This window comes from Engystomops pustulosus, chromosome 4 (assembly GCF_040894005.1).
Source record: "Engystomops pustulosus chromosome 4, aEngPut4.maternal, whole genome shotgun sequence".
Lineage (NCBI taxonomy): Eukaryota > Metazoa > Chordata > Amphibia > Anura > Leptodactylidae > Engystomops > Engystomops pustulosus.
Genome location: NC_092414.1, coordinates 143,481,981 through 143,506,769, shown reverse-complemented (window position 1 = coordinate 143,506,769; position 24,789 = coordinate 143,481,981). Strand labels below are relative to the sequence as shown.

At 39.2% G+C, this 24,789-nt stretch overlaps 1 protein-coding gene across 2 annotated transcripts in view; it reads left to right on the top strand.

Annotated features, from left to right (window-relative positions):
- Window positions 1-24,789, top strand: part of RORA (RAR related orphan receptor A) — a 316,067-nt gene that overhangs the window by 257,836 nt on the left and 33,442 nt on the right. The window contains exon 1 of one of the 2 annotated variants that reach the window (XM_072147883.1): window positions 8,280-8,416. The exons of the other annotated variant lie outside the window; for it this stretch is intronic. Within the exon in view, the coding sequence (XP_072003984.1) occupies window positions 8,389-8,416 (28 nt within the window). The 5' untranslated portion in view covers window positions 8,280-8,388. Of the gene's footprint in view, window positions 1-8,279; window positions 8,417-24,789 lie in introns of those variants that run through there. 2 annotated transcript variants of the gene reach the window in all.

Here is a 24,789-nt window from a genome sequence, read left to right as displayed (position 1 = left end):
ACTAATATGCATATACATACATATATGTATATATACTGTGTATTTATATGCATTATATATATATATGCATATATGCACAGATATGCACATATAGCTACATATAGAAACCACTACGGCGTTTGTTACGCTACTGGCTGCTGGGCATTTTATTTGCGAGGGGCGACTGCTGGGCATTTCATTTGTGAGGGGAGACTGCTGGGCATTTCATTTGTGAGGGGAGACTGCTGGGCATTATATTCAGGTCAGCTTATACTGCAGTATATACTGTATTTAACCCCCATAATTGGTGCATTCTGTTGCGACCAGAGGTGTGGACAGAGGTAAGCATAAATGAATTTGTTTCAGCAGCCCTAGCCAGTAAAAAAAAGTTATTCATCCTAGAAAACCCCTTTCAGAATCTGTCTAAAAGCCCCATAAAAATTGGAGCAGATTTATAACTCAGTTTACAACATAATTCTGGAGTAAATTGCAACAAAAAACTCTGCCATGTTTAGCAAGGATTTTAGATAATTTTCATACACTTTTTACGACTAGTATGACAAAAAGTACATACCCTCTGAAAAGGGGGTATGGTTTTCCAGAAAAAGTTAGTGTGGCAAAAATTATGCTAAAATGCCAGGATTTTTGAAACTAAGACAATGTACAAATTGACAGTCTTATACTACACCAGATTTATTGTTCAGGATTAGACACTTTGATAAATCTGGATCAGCATAAGATTGTCTAGTCTCAGGCCACATTCACACGATGTTTGCCTGCCATATCGTAGATGACCGCGCCCGGGAGAGGAGGAGGGGGTGAGTGCTACTCACCTCTGCCCCTCTCCATAGCAATGTATGGCGCATGGTGCTGTATTCCGGGGAAAGATAGGACATGTCCTATCTTTCTCCCGGGTACGGGACGGTATGGTGCCGCACATGTGAAGCACCATAACGTACCAGTACAGTGCTGTGCGCCGATTGGCGTCTATGGGGGACGTACACTCACCGGCCACTTTATTAGGTACACCTGTCCAACTGCTCGTTAACACTTAATTTCTAATCAGCCAATCACATGGCGGCAACTCAGTGCATTTAGGCATGTAGATATGGTCAAGACAATCTCCTGCAGTTCAAACCGAGCATCAGTATGGGGAAGAAAGGTGATTTGAGTGCCTTTGAACGTGGCATGGTTGTTGGTGCCAGAAGGGCTGGTCTGAGTATTTCAGAAACTGCTGATCTACTGGGATTTTCACGCACAACCATCTCTAGGGTTTACAGAGAATGGTCCGAAAAAGAAAAAACATTCAGTGAGCAACAGTTCTGTGGGCGGAAATGCCTTGTTGATGCCAGCGGTCACAGGAGAATGGGCAGACTGGTTAGAGCTGATAGAAAGGCAACAGTGACTCAAATCGCCACCCGTTACAACCAAGGTAGGCAGAAGAGCATCTCTGAATGCACAGTACGTCGAACTTTGAGGCAGATGGGCTACAGCAGCAGAAGACCATACCGGGTGCCACTCCTTTCAGCTAAGAACAGGAAACTGAGGCTACAATTTGCACAAGCTCATCGAAATTGGACAGTAGAAGATTGGAAAAACATTGCCTGGTCTGATGAGTCTCGATTTCTGCTGCGACATTCGGATGGTAGGGTCAGAATTTGGCGTCAACAACATGAAAGCATGGATCCATCCTGCCTTGTATCAACGGTTCAGGCTGGTGGTGGTGGTGTCATGGTGTGGGGAATATTTTCTTGGCACTCTTTGGGCCCCTTGGTACCAATTGAGCATCGTTGCAACGCCACAGCCTACCTGAGTATTGTTGCTGACCATGTCCATCCCTTTATGACCACAATGTACCCAACATCTGATGGCTACTTTCAGCAGGATAATGCGCCATGTCATAAAGCTGGAATCATCTCAGACTGGTTTCTTGAACATGACAATGAGTTCACTGTACTCAAATGGCCTCCACAGTCACCAGATCTCAATCCAATAGAGCATCTTTGGGATGTGGTGGAACGGGGGATTCGCATCATGGATGTGCAGCCGACAAATCTGCGGCAACTGTGTGATGCCATCATGTCAATATGGACCAAAATCTTTGAGGAATGCTTCCAGCACCTTGTTGAATCTATGCCACGAAGAATTGAGGCAGTTCTGAAGGCAAAAGGGGGTCCAACCCGTTACTAGCATAGTGTACCTAATAAAGTGTCCGGTGAGTGTATATACCCCCATATGGTCATGTGAATATAGCCTTACTCTGTTCTGTCTAATTCCACAACATATTTGATAAATCTGCCCCATTTTCAGAGCTTTATCATATGAATATTTTAAATTACATTTAACTTTGTTGCCAAGAGGTGTGCTCCATTTGGAACAAGTGTAACATTTGTGTCTTAAGTAGTAGCTATACAGATTATTACAATTTGTTCAATCCATCAATAAATAAATGTGGCCCACATCTGCGCACCTGGTAAACTACACCAACATCTTGCAAAGTCTCACAAAAAATGTTTTTGATGGTAGAATTCGGGAGTACATGGCTTAGTCACCCCTTAGGTGGTATATAATGATCTCCAAGTATTTGCTACACACCAGCACTGTATGTTTACTGGGCTATCATAATATTCCCATGTACATTGTTACCTTATTTTTAATTTACAAAGTAATTGGAAGATGTTATTACAGAAATAAATAGAAGTCACCGACCTGCCGGAATTTACTTCCAGCAGAAATTCAGCACATCACTTAGTGTAGACCCAGTACTTAACACCATTGCTGCCGGAGGCATTGTCTTCTGCCTCGTGAAAAAAAGGCCTTTATAACCTTGCTGCTCTCTATCACACCTTGATGACAGGTGTCAGTGGAGATGCCAGTGTCCGCCCTGCTCCTCTATGAAGGTGACAACATGGATGCAGTAAAGGGATTAATGACTATTATAAAAAGAGGGAAATGGGTGACCTTGTGACAAGGACGAAGCTTCTTGAAGGTGTATTGTGAGCCTGTCTGCAGGGACAGTTATCTGCCAGCCAAAGCTGTGTCCTTTAGCTTGTGTGTAGAGAGGGAGAACAGACCAGACATCCAGTGAGACTTTCACATAACTCGGCATCATCCATACAATCTCTACATTATTGCAGGAATATGGATCATGTAAGAAATGTACAGCTTTGCAACCAGGCTTTAATGCTGCCTGTTTATTGCACCTGTTAAATGCAATTTTGAGTCTACAGCTTTTATGAAAAACTATGGGGGATCTAGTAAGACTGGCGTTTTAGTAGATCCAGAAGTGATCTCTGACAGATCTGTGTAGACAAGATCTGACCTGGTGGACATTTCTGCTATAGTTGCTGTCATTTACCAGCTATAGTACTATATGATTATAGTAAATATGGTGGGCGGGGTATTCACAAAGCTATTGCAAAGGGGACTTGTTACATGCCAAATTGGTGGAGAAGGCATAGTGGAATTCCCTCTATATGTTTCTATGGTAACAGACTATAGAAAACACCTTTGTAGTCTGATGTTTTCCCTTCTTGATTTGTTATTATATATTCTGCATGACAAATACAAAAGAAGTACAATGAATATTTAAGAAAGAGAAAAAACATACTGTACATAGCATCTACTAAATAAGTGTACAGAATTGAATAACTATTCCAGAAGAAAAGTTTTTTTTAATAATGACATTTTTACACAGTCATACAATCCTGTGACTATAAAAAGACACTTGGCACTTGAACCAATCTAGCGTTTTCCTGCATGTTTTGCTGGTTTTGGTTTCTTTTATAGAAGATATGGTTTGGTTAATTTTATATTCACAATTAAATGGCTTTTTTGTATTATAGATTGCAAAATTGATTGTTACATTCAATAGGGGTCATTTACTAAGGGCCCGATTCGCGTTTTCCCGACATGTTACCCGAATATTTCCGATTTGCGCCGATTTCCCCCGGGATTTTGGCGCACGCGATCGGAATGTGGCGCATCGGCGGTGGCGTGCACGCGACGGAAATCGGGGGGCATGGCCGAACAAAAACCCGACGGATTCGGAAAAACCGCTGCATTTAAAACAAAAAATCTGTTGCGGAGCTTGCACTTACCTTCACTCAGCCCGAGCCGGTGAACTCCAGCGCGTTCCGATGCTTTTCAGCGCAGCAGCGCCACCTGGTGGACGGCGGAGGAACTGCCTTAATAAATCCCGGCCAGCGCAGAGAACGCGCCGCTGGATCGCGAATGGACCGGGTAAGTAAATCTGCCCCAATGTGTATATAATGTTGGGCAATGATCCGGCCCTAAATACAGCTACTGTACAGGAATTTTACTGTGTTGTACTGTGTGAGATTTTGTATTTCGGCAGACAGTAGAAAAGGTGGGGGGTGCCGATGGAACAGGGAGGCAGACACTAGTGCTTTGGGAGCATGGAAGAGGCAGAGCCCTGAAGTTCGGAGGAGCTCTGGTGATACCCATGAAGCACTTTTCCTTAATTAATATAAAGTTAAAATTCATTCTATCTATTCTAATCTTATTTATTAACCCTTTTAATAAAGATATGTGTGTATTCATGCTGTGGGGAGCTACCCAGCAGAGTTAATATTAATTAAGTTAACGTATATACTCGTGTATAAGCCGAGTTTTTCAGCACAAAAAATGTGCTGAAAAACGTCCCCTCGGCTTATACACGAGTCTATAAAAAAATTACCCACTTAAAAAAAATAAACTTATATACTCACCCTCCGATGTCAGCGCGGCTCCCCTATGTCAGCGCTGCTTACCGATGTCCCCGATGTCAGCGTGTTCCATCTTCTTTCTTCTCCGTGGCTCCTCTTCTTTCTTCTTGCTTCTTTCATGGACGCGGCCATGTTTTCTTCTAGCAGGCGCATACTATGACGCGGCCGCTGCTGACGTCATAGTATGCGCGGCCGCGACATATTCTTCGTGGCCGCATCCATGACAGAAGCAAGAAGAAAGAAGAGGAGCCGCGCTGACATTGGAGGGTGAGTATATAAGTTTAATTTTTTAAGGGCTGTGGGGGCAGGCTGGCTGTATACTACTAGGGGCTTGCTGTATACTACTAGGGGCTGCTGTATACTACTAGGGGCTTGCTGTATACTACTAGGGGCTGCTGTATACTACTTGGGGCTGCTGTATACTACATGGGGGCTGGCAGGCTGTATAGTACTAGGGGCTGCTGTATAATACATGGGGGCTTGCAGGCCGTATACTACTGGGGGCTGGCAGGCTGTATACTTCTGGAGGGGGGGGGGTTTGACCAATGCATTTCCTACCCTCGGCTTATACTCAAGTCAGTAGTTTTTACCAGTTTTTTGGTGGTAAAATTAGGGGTCTCGGCTTATACTCGGGTCGGCTTATACTCGAGTATATACAGTATATTTCCTTTAACGGAACACTATATGGCACTATTTAACCAATGATCATATTACTCAATGGATAACTCTGACCTTAGCTACTGCATGCCATGTAGTGACATAAATAATGCATTGTCCCCAATGGTATAAAAAAAATTGTGTTGTGTTGCAAATGTTGATGTTTTGTAGTGGCAGGTTGTATAGGAAAGTGTAGTATTTTGTAATTTTATATATTAAAAAAATGTATGTTAGCATTACATCCTGATAAACACCAAATGGTCAATGATGACCTGCAGTATGGAGAGATGTTCACATAACAAGGTGTGAATAGAGCCTAAGGGGTTGGAGTTGGGCACAATGCTGTTTAATTACTAGAGAAAGTGACATGTGAGTGGTCTCTAGTTGGCACCTTGCTATTCACGTCCTGGAGCAAAACCAGAGTCACTTAAAGTGGAGCTGTCACCACTGCTGACATGCACATTATTGTTCGGACTATAGGATGCACATGACCATAAGACGCACCCATAATTAGATGCACAAAAGAGAAGAACAAGTTATTTATACCGCACACTTCCAATGGGTAGTATTCAGGAAATATAGTTATGTAATGGTTACAAATACAGTACCAGTATCCCCTTTCAAAAAGTGCCAGGAATAGAACCTCCTCAATATTAAAACTGCTTTACGTACGGCCCATAGAAGTCAATGGGAATGTATAAAATACTGGCTAAGGCTGCATTCACACACACATGTATGGGGGACGTATATACGGCCTATGTATATACACTTCTATGGGCTCACGGCATTGGTATGGGAGCACACGTGCGGCACCGTACCGCTCCGTAGCCCGGGAAAAGATAGGAAATGTCCTATCTTTTCCCGTATTACGGCACCGTGGCCCCATACATCCTCTCCCTGCGTTGCTGTGTGCCCGCTGTGCGCCGTATGCTGACGTATAATAATTCCTTTATTTATATAGCGCACTTATATATGAACTGTACTTACAGACAACAGCTGCCTTGAACTGTGCACAGGTCTGCCACCTGCTGGTCATTCATCCTTATAATCAGGTGCGTCTTATAATCTGGTGCGCTTTATATATGAACCTAGACATTTTAGCAGGCATTTATTGATGGTGCGCCTTACACTCCAGTGCGCCTTATAGTCCAAAAAATACGGTACAGACAGTCGCTGGGATACCAACCCTAGAGGTTCTGTAGGTTGTTCTCTGGTTGAGTTGTCATGTAAGTCTGAACAGGTATATTTTGTGTAACTTCATAAAATACATTTGTATGTCCATGTAACAATTTGGATTGCCATGACTTTAAAAAATAAATCTTTACGGCAGACTGGGAATAAAGTTCAGTAAATTACTATAAAGAGGGCTCATGGACACAGCTGACACCTACCGGTAACTGCCGTGGTTGGTGCTGGCAAGTTTTCTTTTAGGAATCGCCATCTTCAAATGGTCAGTGCCCCTCTTGATGTCATCGGAGGGTGCCAATCAGTGCACTGACAGCTGGGAGCCCACAGCTCTCTTTATTATAGATAGTAATATAGGAGCAGTATACTACTGTAATTATATTGTGATATATTTGTATTACAGTATATTGTATAAGTAATTAGATCCTCTAGGGTTCAAGTAACCTAGTAGTTAAAAAAATAGTAGTTAAAAAAAAGTTTTTAAAAGTCTTTAGAGTTTTAACAAATATGAAAAAAAATAAAATAAAAAAATAAACATTCAAATCACTCCCCTTTCCCTAGAACACACAAATAAACAAGTAAAATAATTAAAAAAATTAATTATGCCTTCATTAGGTACATGAATCTCCCCATTCTGCCAGTTTTTGGCTTTCTCCGTCCGCACTATGGACGTTGGGACAAGGAGTGGGGCGAGCAAAGGGCAGGCTTGCCACATCCGACTATAGCCAGGTCCTCTGCCAGAGCCTTTTAGCAAATATAATTGCAAAAATCTGGGAACTTTAAGACTGCATTCTAAACGCGTGAATTCCCCCACTAGGTATTTTTGCAATCCTAACTGTCCGATCTATTAAAATAAAATAAAAAATTCTTCCCGGTTAAGAACGCCGCCTTAGTGTCGCTTTTTTTGCCATTTCGCCTTCAACCTTCAATAAAAATGTTAATATAAAGTGATCAGAGGTCGTATAGTTTTCAAAATGATAACTGCATCCCATCCCGCAAATAATGACATCTCACACAGCTCTGTACACTGAAGTATGTTAGAGTTATGGAGGCCAGACTATGGCGATGCATGCTGTTATTTTATGCAAGGTTTAGGGATTTTTTTAATGGTGTAAAAACACAACAAAACTATATACATTGCATATCTCTGTAATTATACTGATCCAAAGAATTAAGGAGAGGTGTCACCTCGACTGCACATTGAAATCTGTAAAGATCTGTAAAGCCCATCCAAAAATAGTGTAACTGTGCTCCTGCCATTCCACCACTATGTTCCCCAGCTTCCCAGTACATGGCACAGAACAATAACTGGCATCACTAGAAAATACAATTTGTCTCGCAGATAACATATCGCTTTCTAAAGGAAAAAACCAAAACCAAAAAAAAAACTTGGTATCGAAGGGGTTAAAAGTTGCCCCCACTGGTTGGCAGTTTTTGGTGATGGAAGACATGTCTGCTTTGGCGTACACATTGGCACTGGTTAGACACTGGGTGAGACTATGGGAAATATTGGGCACAGCTGCAGGGTACATGAGGCGGGCACACAGCACCCCCGCCATGCCTGTGCCCAGCTCTCCTCTCTCTTCTCTCCGCTGTCACCAGCCAGCCACGTGTAAGGCGGGTGCGCTCCTAGGTAGGCGGGGGCTGCCGGCGACACCTTCTCTGCTGATTGGCTAGAGTGTGAGATGGAGGCGGGGCCCGCTGTCAGATTTGGGGGCGTGTTTGGAGCGGGTCACATGGACTCTCATATGGCAGCTGCGGGCGGGGGATGCGGCAGAGCGGAGCTGGCATCTGAGAGCGCTGGAGTGTGCAGGGGGCTCCGGGGCACAGCACGGTGACCATGTATTATGTGATCGCGGCCATGAAAGGTGAGAGAATGCCCTGGCACGGCTTGGGGAGGGGGCAGCGGGCACACTGGAACTCTACTAACTAGGAGCAAATTCTGAGAGGAGAAGGAAGCTGGCACCAGGAATAGGGATACAGCGGCCTGGCATCGGGAAGCCCATAGAAGAAGAAATTGTCTGCTGAAGTTGAGCTCTGGAGAGGGAGTGTCTCACTGGCACTTAGGAGGGTGCTATGGAGTTGGCAGAGCTGCTGCCAGGACCAGGCACCTCCGGCTGCCAGTGTTGAGGTGGCATGTGGAGCAGGAAGTGTTGGCAGGGACCACAGTCATGCCAAAGGGTTTGCAGTGCCATTGAAGTCTATATACATTGCTATTTATTGTGTTATGTTATCAGACAGTTATCCACTCAGTGTAATGTCCTTTACTGAGATCAATGTGGAGAAGTTTACAAGTTGTCTGCCTCCCTGATCACCACTTACCTGAGATCTCATGTACTTACATCCCTGCCTGTGACATCTGCTGTAGTCGTAATCCAGGTTACGTATGTGAAGGCGCAGATTGTGACCTGATATATTATACCTGTGCTCCATCCTGTGCCTGGATGTCTCCTACTTCTTATATGTACTGTGATCACGCTTATGTGATAGCAGGTTATGTGATTGTCCCTGCAGACATTACATGATGCTCTTCTGTAGGTCACTGAGCCATGCTGACCTACTACCCATAATCTCTAAAAGTCATTCTCCACTGTATATGTCAGGTATACCCCCCTGTATGTAGATCAAAGTGATCGTGTTACTTCCAGCAATCACAGGCCCTGCTACCAGTATGTATATTGTGTGCCAGCCCTCAAAGCCACAAGAAAATTGTTAGCATAGATAAACTAAAACTGCTGATGAAGTGGAATTTGGTGTTCCCAGTCGAAAAGAAGCAATTTGTTTCAGGCATAGAAACTTACAGATCTGCTCCAGTCGCACAGGATTTAGACGAGGTTTAGGCCATCGCCTGATCCGAGTGCATCCGAGTCTGAGAGATTTGTGGTTTTGTCTCTGTGTCTGCGTTTATGTATAACCGCCATTATTACCAATGGGCCATATAATTATACATCTCATAATGATTTAATGAGTTTCTCTTGTATGCGCTGACGTCTGCTTGCTCCTCATTTCACTTCAGTACTTCATATCCCTGGCTTGTATTCTTTGTGAAATACTGGGAACATTAGTTATAGAGCTTCAGGTTGAAATGTTTTAAAACCCACCTGGATGTCACATGTAATTATTTTGATCTGAAGGAGATATATCAGATGGTCCAAATGACGAGTCTACATTTTATCTCGGGTCACCATCCAATCCAAAGAGATTTTACATTGCTTCTGTAGTCATCATTTATGTCCTGTGAAATTAAATAGCATTTTACCATTGCAACACTGGTGTGAAGTATCTAAAGTTTTCTGAGTAACCTTGGGAAAGGTCATGAAAAGTCCCAAACTCTTTAGTTGCCGGGAATAGCATCCTGTTGTATTTTTCAATACAGCAAAGTAGATACAGTATAATTTATATATATTATAAAATATCTTTGGTATTTGTCATTTTAATATACAGATATAATACACTGGATTTTATAGGTTGTTTCCCGGATACAGATGTCAGAATCTAATAAATCTTCCAAGGAAGGACAAACTGTATACTGATGAAAGAATAGGGGTTCCCAAGGTCACAAAAATCAGGCAACACTCCAAAAAAATAGGTCAAAAAGTTAGGAGTTTTATTTACCCAGAGAGCAATGTTTCTGGTCTTTGTCCCGGGCCAGGATTTGGCCAACCCTGGATAAAGAACAGAACTGTTGCACTATGTATGAATGAGTGTTTTGAGCTGTGTGCCTACTTTTATTATGGTAGTAAATCTAGAATTTTTCTCTGTCTCTCTATCTATAACCATGTAATGCACTGAAATATACGTTTTGCACTGACGTCGTAGTCCTATATTATAACAAAATTTGATATTTAACGTGACGAGCAATCCTTTACATGCTGTCATCTTGACCCATTCTAATTATGTCATGAAGTCAACTTAGATGTGGCCTCTCAGGCCTCTACATTGCTTTTAGGAGGAAATTGCACCATTGACACTGACAATGTCAGTGGTGACCATCTTTAAGAGTTGAGGCCTAGTTAATAAAATTTTAGCTTTATGTAGATGTGTAAGGGTCGGCATGAAATGATTGCTCGCTCCTTGGTGAACTGTGTAATTTGGAAGTGTGAAGAAATGAAATAACAGCAATTTATCAATACGGTGGCAATGAATAATGTTATGAGTCCATCCTTCATTCTATAAGATCTATCAGATCGGATTTTTTTAGGACTTATGGTACACAAGTATCAATAACATTGTGACACTTGAAGCATACTTTTCTGTGTTATTGTATGTGATGTTATGTTAGTTCTATTCTTTGTACACATCATAGATGTTCTAGCAGTCTCCATGGTTGAAGTGGTTTACGCTTGTATTTCAGCAATATTGCCAGTTATTTTACAGTTTTTTGGCTTTATTGATATTATTTGTACATCATAGACCTAAGAGCATTATTTTGTAATCACGGTTTGTGATATATTTGCCTTCCTAAATTTTCAAGCTTTTCACATATATATTTCCCTTAAGTATTTGTCATGTAATGCACTTTTATATAGCAGGTCAGGATATTGTGTCCCATATACTAAAAAATCTTCTGGTAATCCTTTCATAGTTTAGATGGTGTTTGTGTCTTTTATTGACCAACGTTTTTCAGAATGAGGTCAGGGGATGTCACGCAGTCAGTGCATTGTGGTCATATGTTAAACCATCATTTCATTCTATGGATCTGATGTTCACATTTGGTTCATGTAAGGTGATATATGGGTCACAAATATGTTATAAATCCCAATCCCTTATGAAATCTTTGCTTTAATTGTTAAAATAAAAAATTGACATTTATGATGTGACGATTTCAGCTGTAAACCATTCTCACAGAGCCATACCAAAACTGAATTTTTACCCTGGGGCAAAATAACTTATGCATTGTTATAAATTCTCGGCTCAAGATTATGCGGAAGGTTTACTTTTCTTATTATATAAAATCAGAAATGGCACATTAGGAGATTATTCTGACTGACGAACCACAAACTCAGCAATACCACATCTAACAAATCCAAATCTACTATATGTATGACAAAAGCAACTTTTTTTGTACACTTATACATTCTTTTGCATAACAACTGACCTTTGCTACATCTGATAAGCTTATATAAGTGTTATCTGACTATGAACTTTACTACATTTGTGTTGGTCACAGGCCCACATTTATTTAAGTTTTTGCACCAGATTTCTGTCTGACTTTGCACTGAAAAGAATGTGCAAGCCACACACACATGTATTTATAAAGTGCCAGTTTTGTGTCACGGCTTCACTGTTTCCGACAAGAAAAATTGTACATTTACAGGGACGTGTTAGGGCTCAGTCTGAATTTGCTCCGTTACTGATGTGCGCCACAATTCTGCAGCATGAACAAAGTGCACCAAAAAAAATTGGTGCTCACTTCCAGAGCAGTGCAGGGTGCGCCAGATTTATGTAGACCGTGCACCAGTTTTGATGAATCTGCTGCACTCTGCACACTCCAGATGAAAACTGCACATACTACAGACTGCACTAGTTTTTATAAATGTGGACCAATGTCTTTGTATTGTATGTGCGTTATAAAGCATTGACTATAAGCCTTGCACTTCACTATGTATCTGTATTATGTGTTCTCTGTTGATGATATGTGCTGAATCTCGGCATGAGGAAGTTGGGGAATATTCTACAACGGGTTGTTGGAGGCAGCATTGTGAACAAGATACTTTGCCGAAAGCAAGAACCACTTGTTTCTCTTGTTCAACCTGTCTGTGTTCAGGTAACTACACACATATATGTATTCTCCATCGTCAATAATTAAAAATAGAGAAAAAAAGCAGAATCCACCTAAAAGTCATAAATGAAGAAAAATTAGGCATACAACTTTTCATTTGCATCGAGAGTAGATAACACATATAGTACACCATTCTATAATAACTCATATAGTTATGTATAATAATGTAGCAATGCTCTGGATACAAGGTGCATATCATATACATGGTATTACTTAGAAATACCACCAAGATAAGAACCTCCTATGTAGAAAACCATAAACGCATGACAAAACCAAAAATATTCACTCTTGGTATCAATACTAAGAACTATTTAGGTGATGCACATAGAAAGTTATTGATTAAGATCAATGGATGTCACAGCCATTGTGATGCCCAGGAGTGATGCCCAATCTTGTTGTGATTAAGCTATAGAAACAATTTTTCATTGTGGCTCAATACAGAGCTATATGTGGCCTCACCGGACCGCTTACTGAATAACAGATACAACACCCAGAGATATTTGTCTGTGCCAAGAGCTTCACCACAATGCCAATCACTATAAATCAGCCTGCATCCTTTTATTTTCCTTTTTTTTCTCTTAATATATTAATGGAATGAGAAATAAATCGGGCATATTTAAGTGTAAAGTATCACAGTAAAGACACCTTGGTCTTGAGGGCTGGTTGCTGTTGTTTCTGAGAGGGCAATATATCAATACATTTTTTGGCAAAACTTTATCATTTACTAAACTTATTTTATACAACCATATACTTTTAATTGATAGCAATGAAGTGTTGAAAAAAAAATCCTGAAAACTTGCCTTCAAGAGAGGCATTTATATTTTCTATGTTTTATGTTCTAGTGTATCGCATGTTACCATTTCGTATGTCACAGATCTGGTGATACAAACTTATTTGGACCGTATTTATAATATTTTTTAGAAGATTTCTATACTTAATATTTTCTAGGTTCCCTGCTTACTTTAGGAGTCTAGGATATTCTATGAGATTGAGAGAGTGCTCATCTATGAATTTTATATGCATACAAGCCAAATGTGTTATTCAGATATTATGTAACTCACAAGTGGCTGGAATCTTTAATAAAAAAAAAAGTCAGTTTTGTTTTACTGTCTTTGATAATTAGGGTACCTAATGACTGATTCTGTCACCTTTATTTGATATTGTATTTTTGTATGTATATATATATTTCATAACCCATTTAAATTGTTTGTTCTCTTACAATAATTTCATTTTATATAATATGTGTGGATATATATGATGTAATATTTGGTGTATGCCTCTTCTTTCATAATATGAACCCAAACTGATACCTTGATACCCAAACTTATACCTGATTTCTGTTAGTTTGGAGCTATACTATAAATTTATATTGATTAGTGACACCCCCCCACCCCACCCCATCCTCTTTAGTTGATGGATTTTTATGGCATTTCGTATTGTAAGATAGCCTGGATTTCTTATAGACTTAATAGATTTGAGATCCCGATAGATGTAAAATTGAAGGTAAAGAAATATATATATATATTTTTTTTTCCCCCAAATTAGCTTTGCAGCAACTACTAAAATCTTGAATTGATTTATAATACCATAGAAACTACATCTAAGGAACATTTAAGATTTGTGATTTCCTCTAGTATTATGCAGAAATACAGGCAGCCCCCGGGTTACGTTAAGGGTAGGTTCTGGAGGTTTGTACTTAAGTTAAATTTGTATGTAAGTCGGATCTGTATATTTTATAATTGTAACCGCAGCCAAAATATTTGTGGTCTCTGTGATTGGATTTTAAAAATGTTGGATTGTCATAAGAACTAGGATTACCAATAAAGCTTAATTGTAGACACTTTTTATAACTGTTATAGATGTCTATTGTAGCCTAGAGCTAAAGTACAGTAAATTTCCAACATCCAGAGGTCCATTTGTAACTAGGGGTCGTATGTAAGTCGGGTGTTATTAAGTAGGGAACCGTCTGTACTTCATTTATAGTATTTTATTTTTGTTGCAAGCACTTACCGAATGTGTTGTGATAAGTTATTGGATAGGTTATTGGCTTATTTAGACTTGGCCCTAGGTCTATACCACTATATGTCAGCAGAAGTCAGTGGGCGGACTCTCTAGACGAAAGGCCAATTATTTTGATGATCAATAGGTTTAGTACAGATTTGGGTCCCAATTGTTTGTTGTTAATAAAGATGCATATTTAACATTAACACTTGGTGACCATGTCATGAAGATAACAAAGTCCTGGACAGTGTTATGTTAGAGACATGGAAACATTGTCTAAATAGCTAAGTTAGTGGTAACTAAAACTTTACCACCATGAGAAAGCGTTTGACCTAAAACACAATGATGGACTCATGTTGCTAGCATTTACAAAATTTTGGTGTTGTAATAAAGATTTTAATTTAAAATGTATTTCTTATGAATACATTTATCATCATTATTATTAGCTGATGCACATAGGAAGTTATCTATCATGGTCAATGCATTTTACAGCCTGCAAACATTGAGTCAGAAAAAAGGAAAAGTGATGCCCATCTTGTGATTAAGCTATAGAAACAATTTCTCACTGTGGCTAAATACAGAGCTCTATGTGGCCTCAGTGGACCGCTTAGTGAATAACCGATATAACACCCACAGATATATATCTGTGCCAAGAGCTTCACCACAATGCCAATCACTACGGTATCTTTCAGTTTCCGTCCTTTATCAGCATTATTATTATTTTTGTACGATTGGTGTAAAGTTTTGGTTATTGTTGGTATCGTCGGTACCAGACAAGCTGTTGAGAAGTTGCCTGAGGTCATATGTGTCAGCGGTTCTTGAGTAACCCGATATAAACTGTGTCAGATATGACTAGACGTTTATTCACCACTATTTCTATTTCTGTCTTTTCTCTATTATATTAATAAGGGGAGAGTTACAATTGCTTGTACTTACTCTATGATAAGACATGAACATCTGAAACTGCTGCATCACTGAAAGTAGACAGATGCATGTCCAATGATCTCCTGGATGTGTATTATATAAGATAGATTTCAGGAGTATGCTATGAAGGCGTTGGTAGGAAGTTGGCCTACGTGACATTAAAGTATAACCTAGTCCAAGAGTTTATATTTTTCCACCTCTCATGGAAATTCTTGCACGTGTTTTATCAATTCCTAAAAAATTTAATGGGTCGACCGTCTAAGAATACAAATGCAAGACGTAAACAATTAGTGTTCTTGTGTTTTCTATAATAAATAAAATCTAGAATTATTTCTAAACACATTGAAAACCATTACCTTCTTAGTTACTATGGTTTTGTACCAGTCATCTGTGTCCTTGGTAACCTGAATTTGTACAGATGCCCTTACAAGAAAGAGGGCAAATCTAAAGCAAATGTCCTTAAGCTATCAAGTCTCTTGGCAAGAATTTGAAAGCTTCTGCGTTGCGGGTAGGCTGGCGTTGTATCCCTTTAAGATGATCCAGAGAGACGCCTGTGGACTAAATAGAATTTTAATATGCAATGAATTGATTCTACATAACATGCAGAAGCAGAAATGACTGTGTTGGCTATTGGTCCTGACTTATGCAGAACAGTCCTGATATCTTTGCATGTTGTAGGGGCCGAAACCTTTGTGGTTTGTATTTTCTATGCTCTAATTATCTGAATATATTGAGAAATTAAGAGAAATGAATTATGATAGGTTTATATTCAGTGAAAATAGAAGTTATTTTATTGTAATGAGTGTCGTATTGACTGGCACATGTCACACTGCATCCATCCTTCACGTCTACACATATTTGCATTGTTGTCTTACACGTGAAGTTTTACCAGAGGAGAGAAGGAGAATTCTATGTTTATGTTTAATTTAATAATCTATTATATAACTATCACCAACATATACACAGGGGTGCTTTTATCTATAAGGCAACTTATCTGATTGTTTGGGGCGCCAGACATCTTAAGAGCCCCCCACATTGGTGGGATGCAGCCAATTCAAAGAAATATGGAGAAGTGGAATACAACCCTGCGTCTCCTTGCATGTTTTAAATTTCATCAGCGACCACAAGATACCAATACAGCTTAAAGCCTTGACCTTGCTGGGAGTAATACAGTGTAGCTGTGTATGCAGTGGATTAGGATCCCAGAAATGCCAAAACCATCCCTGCGTGTACCAACATTGTTCACAAATGTATTTTCTTCCACGTTTATTAAGTTTTTCTAAGTAACTGCTGGTCTGAAGATGGACACATCAGTATGAAGCAGAGTATGTCCTGATGGAATGACTAGGAGAGACAATAATGATTACCATGCTCCCCCATTGTCCTACCACTTTCTGCAGTTTACAATAAGGCCAGAGACTTTGTTGATCCATGAATTCTGGACTATGTGCTGAACACACTTCACAGACTGAAAACAGGGGACTCTAAGCATCATAGGATGAAAGGAATCCCTTTTTCCATGAAGATGAGGAACGCAAACTTTCATCACGATTGCGGTGAGAAAGAAGGGACTCCTAGCATCATATGTCTCTTCGATTGACACTGTATTTAGCCTATGAAATCTAGCAAGCACACGGTCTGGGATTTACAGCCACAGGGGAAGTATTTAATCACATTCTGTGGTCAGAGTTGGAGTGTGTTCACATATATCACACTCCTCAAACCAGCATCTTAACATATTTTCTTACCAATAGTTTTGCTGATTTGAGTTAAAAAAAAAAAATTTGCTATATAAAACTGAGATGTGAAAGCAGCCTAAGCAGGACTGTAATAAAGAGGTTTTCAAGCAGCACAACTCCCAATCTCCGTTCACGTTCCTTCCATTCTGAATGTATACAACCAAGAAGAGCAAGGGAACAGGTTGCCAATGATGCTTAAAGCCAGTTATGCCATAACATTTTTGGTATCGCCTTGTCTAGGCTTGTGATCACATTGGATGATGGTATGGATATGGACTCCGTTACTACATACCTGATAAAGACTTCTTGATGGTTCAAATGTTGTGTCATAATTTTAGTAGCTTATGTGCTATGTATTTCTCATCCTGGTCATACACTATAGCACAACTCTGAGGACGTATCATCTTCTCTGGGTCATTTATTAAGAATGTCAATCATTTTTGTTGGCCAAAAAGGGACAGAAGTTTTAAATAGTATTCGAGTAGATGCTAATTTGTCAGAACATGGATGTCATGTTCATATGGAAAATGTATTGAAGGATGTTGATGACCTTGGGAATAAAAAGTTGCGGTGTAAAGTAACCAGCGTCTAAATATACAGAACAAGTTGATTTTTCATTTAAGATACTCTTCTGTAGAAGACAAAGGTATAAAATAAATGCAATGAGTATGGAGATTGCTAGGGTGTGTGGATGATGGCACCTAATTGTTAGGAAGAATTTGCTCATCCTGGAATGTGGTTATTACAATATAGGTTGGTGTAAACCTGTCTAGATTAAGTGGATTCAGCATTTACCAGTGAGACAACAGGAATTTTGTACTGCTCCAAAGCTTTCAGCCTTGTACCAATGTTTTTCTCTCACTTTTTATACATCCTTTTCCCAAACCAGGAGTTGTTCTTATATATAGCAACATTATAAATGACAAGTTAATAGTTGCGCTTTAGAATTTTAAATATAGTTCTTATTAAAACTACAAAGTGATAAATACATTCTAACTGCCTAAAGGTGTTCCCCTTCATGTCCCCTAGGGGAGGCTACTCAGCCAATCACTGATCATAGCCCCCATGTAGAATGTAGAGCCTTTGTCATATATATATTATCTGTATATATATATATATGACAAAGGCTCTACATGGGGGCTATGATCAGTGATTGGTGCACGACTCGTCAGTGATTGTCCAGCAAGAAAACTAAAACCTATATATGTGTGTGTGTGTGTGTATATATAGGTTTTAGTTTTCTTGCTGGACAACCCATTTAAAATCTATACTCTCTAAATATGACTTTACTCTTATTGCCCTTAAAATTTTCATGTTGATGAAAACAGTTTGTTAAATGATTTCAGACCTTGATCCCATAACATAGGTGTCTCTCATCATAGAAGCGTTGCATTTATTTTTGCCTTGCCCTCCATTGCCTTTTCAGTTATACTTCAAGGACAGTCTCTGTTTCATAACTGTCCTTATGTGCTTTTTGGTATGTGTTATGTGATCGGATGCATAGCACAACTCATAGTTCTGTATGGGTTATGCTGTGGATGTATTTATACCTATGAAGTTCCCCTTCTATTGATACTTTCTTTCCGTTGATCTTTCCCACACTGTGATTGTGGTACCGTTTTTCATGAAGTTCCTTTTGGCCGCTATCATGAGAGGTTCTGAAAAAGAAGTAATGTATATGGAAGAGTTTAGAAATTTAACTTTTATTCTTTTCTAGGAATCTCTTAAAAAATGCATGAAAGTTGCGTGGTTTGTAAGAGGTGCAAAGGGAAAAGTCACTTTTAATAATGTTAATCAATATTAAGTGCTGTCATTTCGGCAGCCCAGTCAAGAACTCATTCAGCTACGTCACTGCTGTACATACACATACACATGTATGCTTGGCTTAGCATGCATTGGTTCTAAGTGGGGAGAGTAAGCCAATGCCTCCTCTATTACAGCTACTTTATCTTCTGTGAAGAAATTGGCCATCAAACCCATCATGATAAACCAGGGACACTTATTCATAGATCCAAACACTTGTGACTGTGGTAAACTTATATTTCTATTTCATGGCCTCCTTCTTTGTAGAATCAACTTATTATCAAAATTATTCTAATGGGGGTGTTAACACTCTCCCTCCCTGCTGTAGCTTCACAGGCTGTTTTACTGTGCTTGAGCTCTTCCCCCTGCCCACTGTGTGAGATTGCACAAGGGATAGGGAGGGGGTAGTGCTTAGGGAGACGTGCTCCTACACAGTATCTGGATCTATCAGTAAGTGTCACTGGTTCATCATGCTTGATATTGATGGTAGATTTCATTTAAATGATTCCCCTTTTGCAACATTTACCACCATGCTTTTTGATATAAATGAAATGCTTCTCAATAATATTATTAATATTTTATTTTACACCACTCTCAGCCTTTTTAAAAAAAAAAATAATTCAGTGGGCAACTTCCTTAATCCCATAACATAGCAAAAGAAGTGTATGTGAATTCAGTGAGACATAAAGGGGTATTGTAATTACAGCAAATTAATGTAATTCATTTTATTATAAAAAGTTATACAATTTTCCAATATACTTTCTGTATCAATTCCTTACAGTTTTCTTGATATCTACTTGCTGTAATTTTATGGAAAGCTTCTATGTTTACTACTAGTGGACAGAAATCTGACCATGGTCACACATGTGCACAGCTTGTTATAACACACAGCTCTGATTACTGTCTGTCTTATAACGAGCTGTGCACCTGTGTGACCATGGTCAGATTTCTGTCCACTAGTAGTAAACACAGAAACTATCTATAGAATGACAGAGATCTAGAAATCTGTGAGGAATTGATACAGAAAGTATATTGGAAACTTGTATAACTTTTTATCATAAAAACGGTAACAATTTTTTTCTGAAATGGGAATAACCCTTTATTCCATCCTTATGGAATTCTGAGAATGAGGCCTCCTGAAGTTCACTCACACGCTGATGAAAGCAGAGAAGGACTTCCTGTCCGCTCATACACAGGGCTGTGGAAACCATGGACGTGTGTATAAGCACATAGATACAGGCAGTCCCCAGGTTACATACAAGATAGGGTCTGTAGGTTTGTTCTTAAGTTGAATTTGTATGTAAGTCGGAACCGTATACTTTATTATTGTAACCCAAGTCAAAATTTTTTTGGTCTCTTTGACAATTGGATTTTAAAAATGTTGGATTGTCATAAGAACCAGGATTAACACTGAATCTTAATTGTAGACACCTGTGATAACTGTTTAAGCTGTTTATTGTAGCCTAGGACTAAAGTACAGAAAATTACCAAAATCCAGAGGTCCGTTTGTAACTAGGGGTCGTATGTAAGTCAGGTGTTCTTAAGTAGGGGACCGCCTGTACATTAGAACCTGTGCTAGCAGTTGAAGCCTTCAAAAATAATGTTGGTGTCCATGAGGTCTGAATGGGGAGGTCCAATGTGGTAGACATTTCTCTAGACGACTACTTTATTCTCCGTAGATCTGTAGCATGGTAGAGGTTCTGTATTAACTACACTGATAACACTAATAATTCCTCAAATTTTGTCCTTCCTTTTTCAGGAAATGTTTCTGGACATTATTTAATGTGATAGTTCAGTGAGTCTCAGTTTCCCCTGGAAAACCCAGACTGATTCAGACTAAATATTCACATTCATTTTTGGGATTGCAATTTAAAGACAACCACCAGGATGAAGGATTGTAAACCAAGCACATTTGACATGCAGGTGTGTGCCCTCTCTGGCAGGATCCTTTTTTCTTTAAGCTTCTTACGCTCTTATTTTTTAATAATAAACTGCTTTAGAAATTATGCAAATGAGCCCGAGGGGCTCCAAGCTCCATTAAAACCTATGGAGCTTGGAGCCCCAGTGGCTCATTTGTATATTTTTCTTTTTCTTTCTTTAAATCAAGACATAAGAAGCTAAAAGAAGAACAGATCCTTCCAGGGGGGTGCACACCAGTATGTTGATGTGCTTGGTTTACAATCCTTCATCTTGGTGATAGATGTTTTTAACCACGGGCTGAGCCCTCTCCATAGCCGGTAAGTCTTTGCTGCATATTGCAGCAAAGGCTTACCGGTAACATCCGCGATCGGTGCTAGCACCGATCGCGGGTGTTTTTGCAGCGTGGGCTGCCGGCAAAGCTGCCGGCAGCCTCAAACAGATAGCGGCGCATGGGCGCCGCCATCTTACCTGGGATCGCCGCTCCCCGTGACGTCATCGGGGGGGCGGCGATCCGTCTCCATGGTAGCCTCGGGTCTTCCGAAGACCCGAGGCTATTTCGTTTTAACCCCTTCATTACAATGTGCTGATAGCACATTGTAATGAATGAGGAAGAAAATCCCCATATACTGCCATACTGTAGTATGGCAGTATATGATAGGATCGATCAGACAACCTAGGGTTAAAGTACCCTAGGGAGTCTGAAAAATGGTATAAATAATAATAAAAAAAAGTTAAAAAAAAAAAAATTATAATAAAAAAACCTAAAATTTCAAATCACCCCCCTTTCCCTAGAACTGACATAAATATAAATAAACAGTAAAAATCATAAACACATCAGGTATCAACGCGTCCGAAAATGCCCGATCTATCAAAATATGATAACGGTTTTTCAATGCGTTTAACCCCGTAACGGAAAATAGCGCCCAAAGTCGAAAATGGCACTTTTTTGCCATTTTGAAAAATCTAAAAAAATCTATAAAAAGTGATCAAAAGGTCGTACAGTCCTAAAAATGATATCATTGAAAATATTATCAAATTTCGCAAAAAATGACACCACCCACTGCTCCGTACACCAAAGTATAAAAAAGTTATTAGCGCCAGAAGTTGGCAAAATTAAAAAAATTATTTTTGTACAGGAGGTTTTAATTTTTGTAAATGTATGAAAACATTATAAAACCTATACAAATTTGGTATCCCCTTAATCGTACCGACCCAAAGAATAAAGTAGACATGTCATTTGGGGCGCTCAGTGAAAGACATAATATCCAAGCCCACAAGAAAATGGCGCAAATGCGTTTTTTCACCATTTTCATTGCATTTGGAATTTTTTTCCAGCTTCCGAGTACATGGCATGGAATATTTAATACCATCATTAAGAAGTGCAATTTGTTACGCAGAAAACAAGCCGTCACACAGCTCTTTACGTGTAAAAATAAAAAAGTTATAGATTTTTGAAGGTGGGGAGTGAAAAAAGGACATGAAAAAACAGGAAAGGGCCCGGTCCTTAACAGGTTAAGCAATTTTTGTTTAAACCAACCCAACACATATTGGAGCTCCGATAAGATTTAGGGTTAGTGATAAGTGGACCCAAACTTTCAGTTCATTGTCCTCCATTCGGCAGCTCTGCCTAACCTGGACATGTTGCTTGATGGGGATCGGGCAGCTTTACATCCCTAGAAACTTGTCTTGGCTGTGATTGGCCAGAAATATAAAGATAATGAGAAAACTGTGTAAATGGCTTGGATTCAGCATAACCTTTTCATAGTAATTTTCAGTGCTGTAAAATGTAAGCACTTATTTTTGAGATAACATTTAGAGGACTGGGGAAAGGTCTTGCACAGCTTGTGTTTTCACCTACGGGTTTCACTAAATTGCATGCTTGTCTTGTCTGAATGCGTCTGGGATATGATGTGGTTGTGATGAACTGCCAGAAATAATGCAGTTATGTAAGTTTATTCTACCTGTTTAGTATATCTGCCTTATAATTATGTGTACAGTACACACAGCTTAATAAATTCATACACACCCTTTGTACTTATACACCAACTTACGCATTACTTTGGTATCACGGCATCACACCTTTATGTATAATGTCGCTGTAAAAAGGAGACTGTGTATTGATTTTTCTATATGGCAAACATTGTCAAAGGTGTATAGGGGTGCAGGAGACCTGCTGCCTCGGAACTGACATGTGTATTATGGGCTAATTGTATGGCTGTCCTTCTAGTATGTGTTTTATGTCATTTTAATATGTACACAATGTTCGTCTTTCAAAATGTAATATTACAAAGTCCCTGAGTACTTTTCTCGTAAATGATATGCAGCTGTTTTCATTAGCTTGCACAAAGCCGACGGGCTGGATGTCAACCCCTTATGACACCTTACAATACAGTGATACATTTCCCTTGGTGGCACCAGTTTCACAGTAACTAATTTTGAAGACATAACTTTATCAGTACCTTTTGAACACGAAATCATTGAACGCTGTTTCGGTATTTATGTGTTATGCTATGAAACTGAAATCTCTTTAAGGGGTTGGGTATTAATCCCTGTTTTAGGCTGCTGAATTAACATTGGGGGGGAATGTATTTTAGGTTTTTTTTTCTTTGGTATAATTGACACTTTTTTTTGCGCCTTATGTATAATTATTTTTTCTTTCTTGTGATACATGTCTTTCCTGTCCCGGCAGGTGCAACTTTTTCCTTTTTTTTTTTTCATTTATTTAATTTTTTTATAGGTTTTTTGTGCACTGCCTGTTGCTACCATTAGGGTAAGACAATGGCCTGGATCAGCTGTATTGTCCTTCCATTTCTGCTGTGGTTAAAAAAAAGATTGTTAACCCATATCCGCACTACTCACTACACAGATAAAAATTAACCCCTGTGTATTACATCGCAGACCTATTTATCCCCACCTAATAAAAATATGGATTATCTTGATTAGGGCCATAAGCTGGTTCTTATACTCAACATGACCCAAAAACACCATAACAAAGAAAAATGCATGTAAACAGACTGCTTGGATATATAATAATATATTCCGTATATTGGAAGATAGAGAATAAATAATAAATTTCTTTTCCCATGGGCCTTTAAGAGACTCTGCTTTCTTTCTTTACCCCATGCTTACTTTTCTCAACACTTTTTCTTATTTTAGTGGGTTTTTTTTTTAAGTGAAGATGGAATAATGGGATTCCAGTGCAGACCACCGCTAAACTGGGCATGTGGAGAATATCTGTGTCTGTATATTTCTTGCATATACTGTAACATGTTTAGTGTTATTAATCCAAGCATGTAAATAGTATGTTCCATGAGCCCACTTGTTTTTGTATGTACAAAAGATTAAACCCAGCCATACACATAAGATAATGATCAATTGCATTCCGGCAGATCTTCTCCAGCAACCTGCTAGGAAGTCTGTTTATTAAAAACAATTGGCTAGTCTTTGGCGCTACTCTCTGAACGCAGTGTCAAATCACGCCATACGCCTCTAGTTTGAGTCACTTTTTTCTAGTCTGGCTGGCTCATTTTTGTCAAAGAGAAAACTGTGTGGCTTAACTTTGCACTTGTTCAATTTGTTGGCTTAGTTTACAGATAAAATGCATTAAAATTTTGGTTCATTTACATAAGTTTTGGTGCACCCTCTTCTTTAAGAATCCATACCATTTTTATAACAACGCACCTTTTGGTGTATTAGTCCTAAAAGTGTTCACAAATTGCAGTTTTTGTTTGGAAATTAATACCAAATTCTGTGATATGGTAGACTCACATTGGTGGTTTTTTATCATATGTTTTTTCATTGAAGTTTATGGACACTGATTGGTTTTCTCTTCCTGGCTTAAAGGGGGTTGCCCAAGAAAAATAACATCACTTTAATTTCATGGGTTTTTTTAATAATTCATTTTTATCTCCTTACTTTGCTCAGTTTTATTTTTATTTTTTGCTCCCATTACTCAGTGATGCTCAGTGTAAGATTCAGCAGTGTGGACAGGGACTCTCTAAGCAGACACTTCATGATTCCTCTGTGCTATGAGTTGCTGACAATGTGCTTAGATTATCAGGGTACTGGTTTA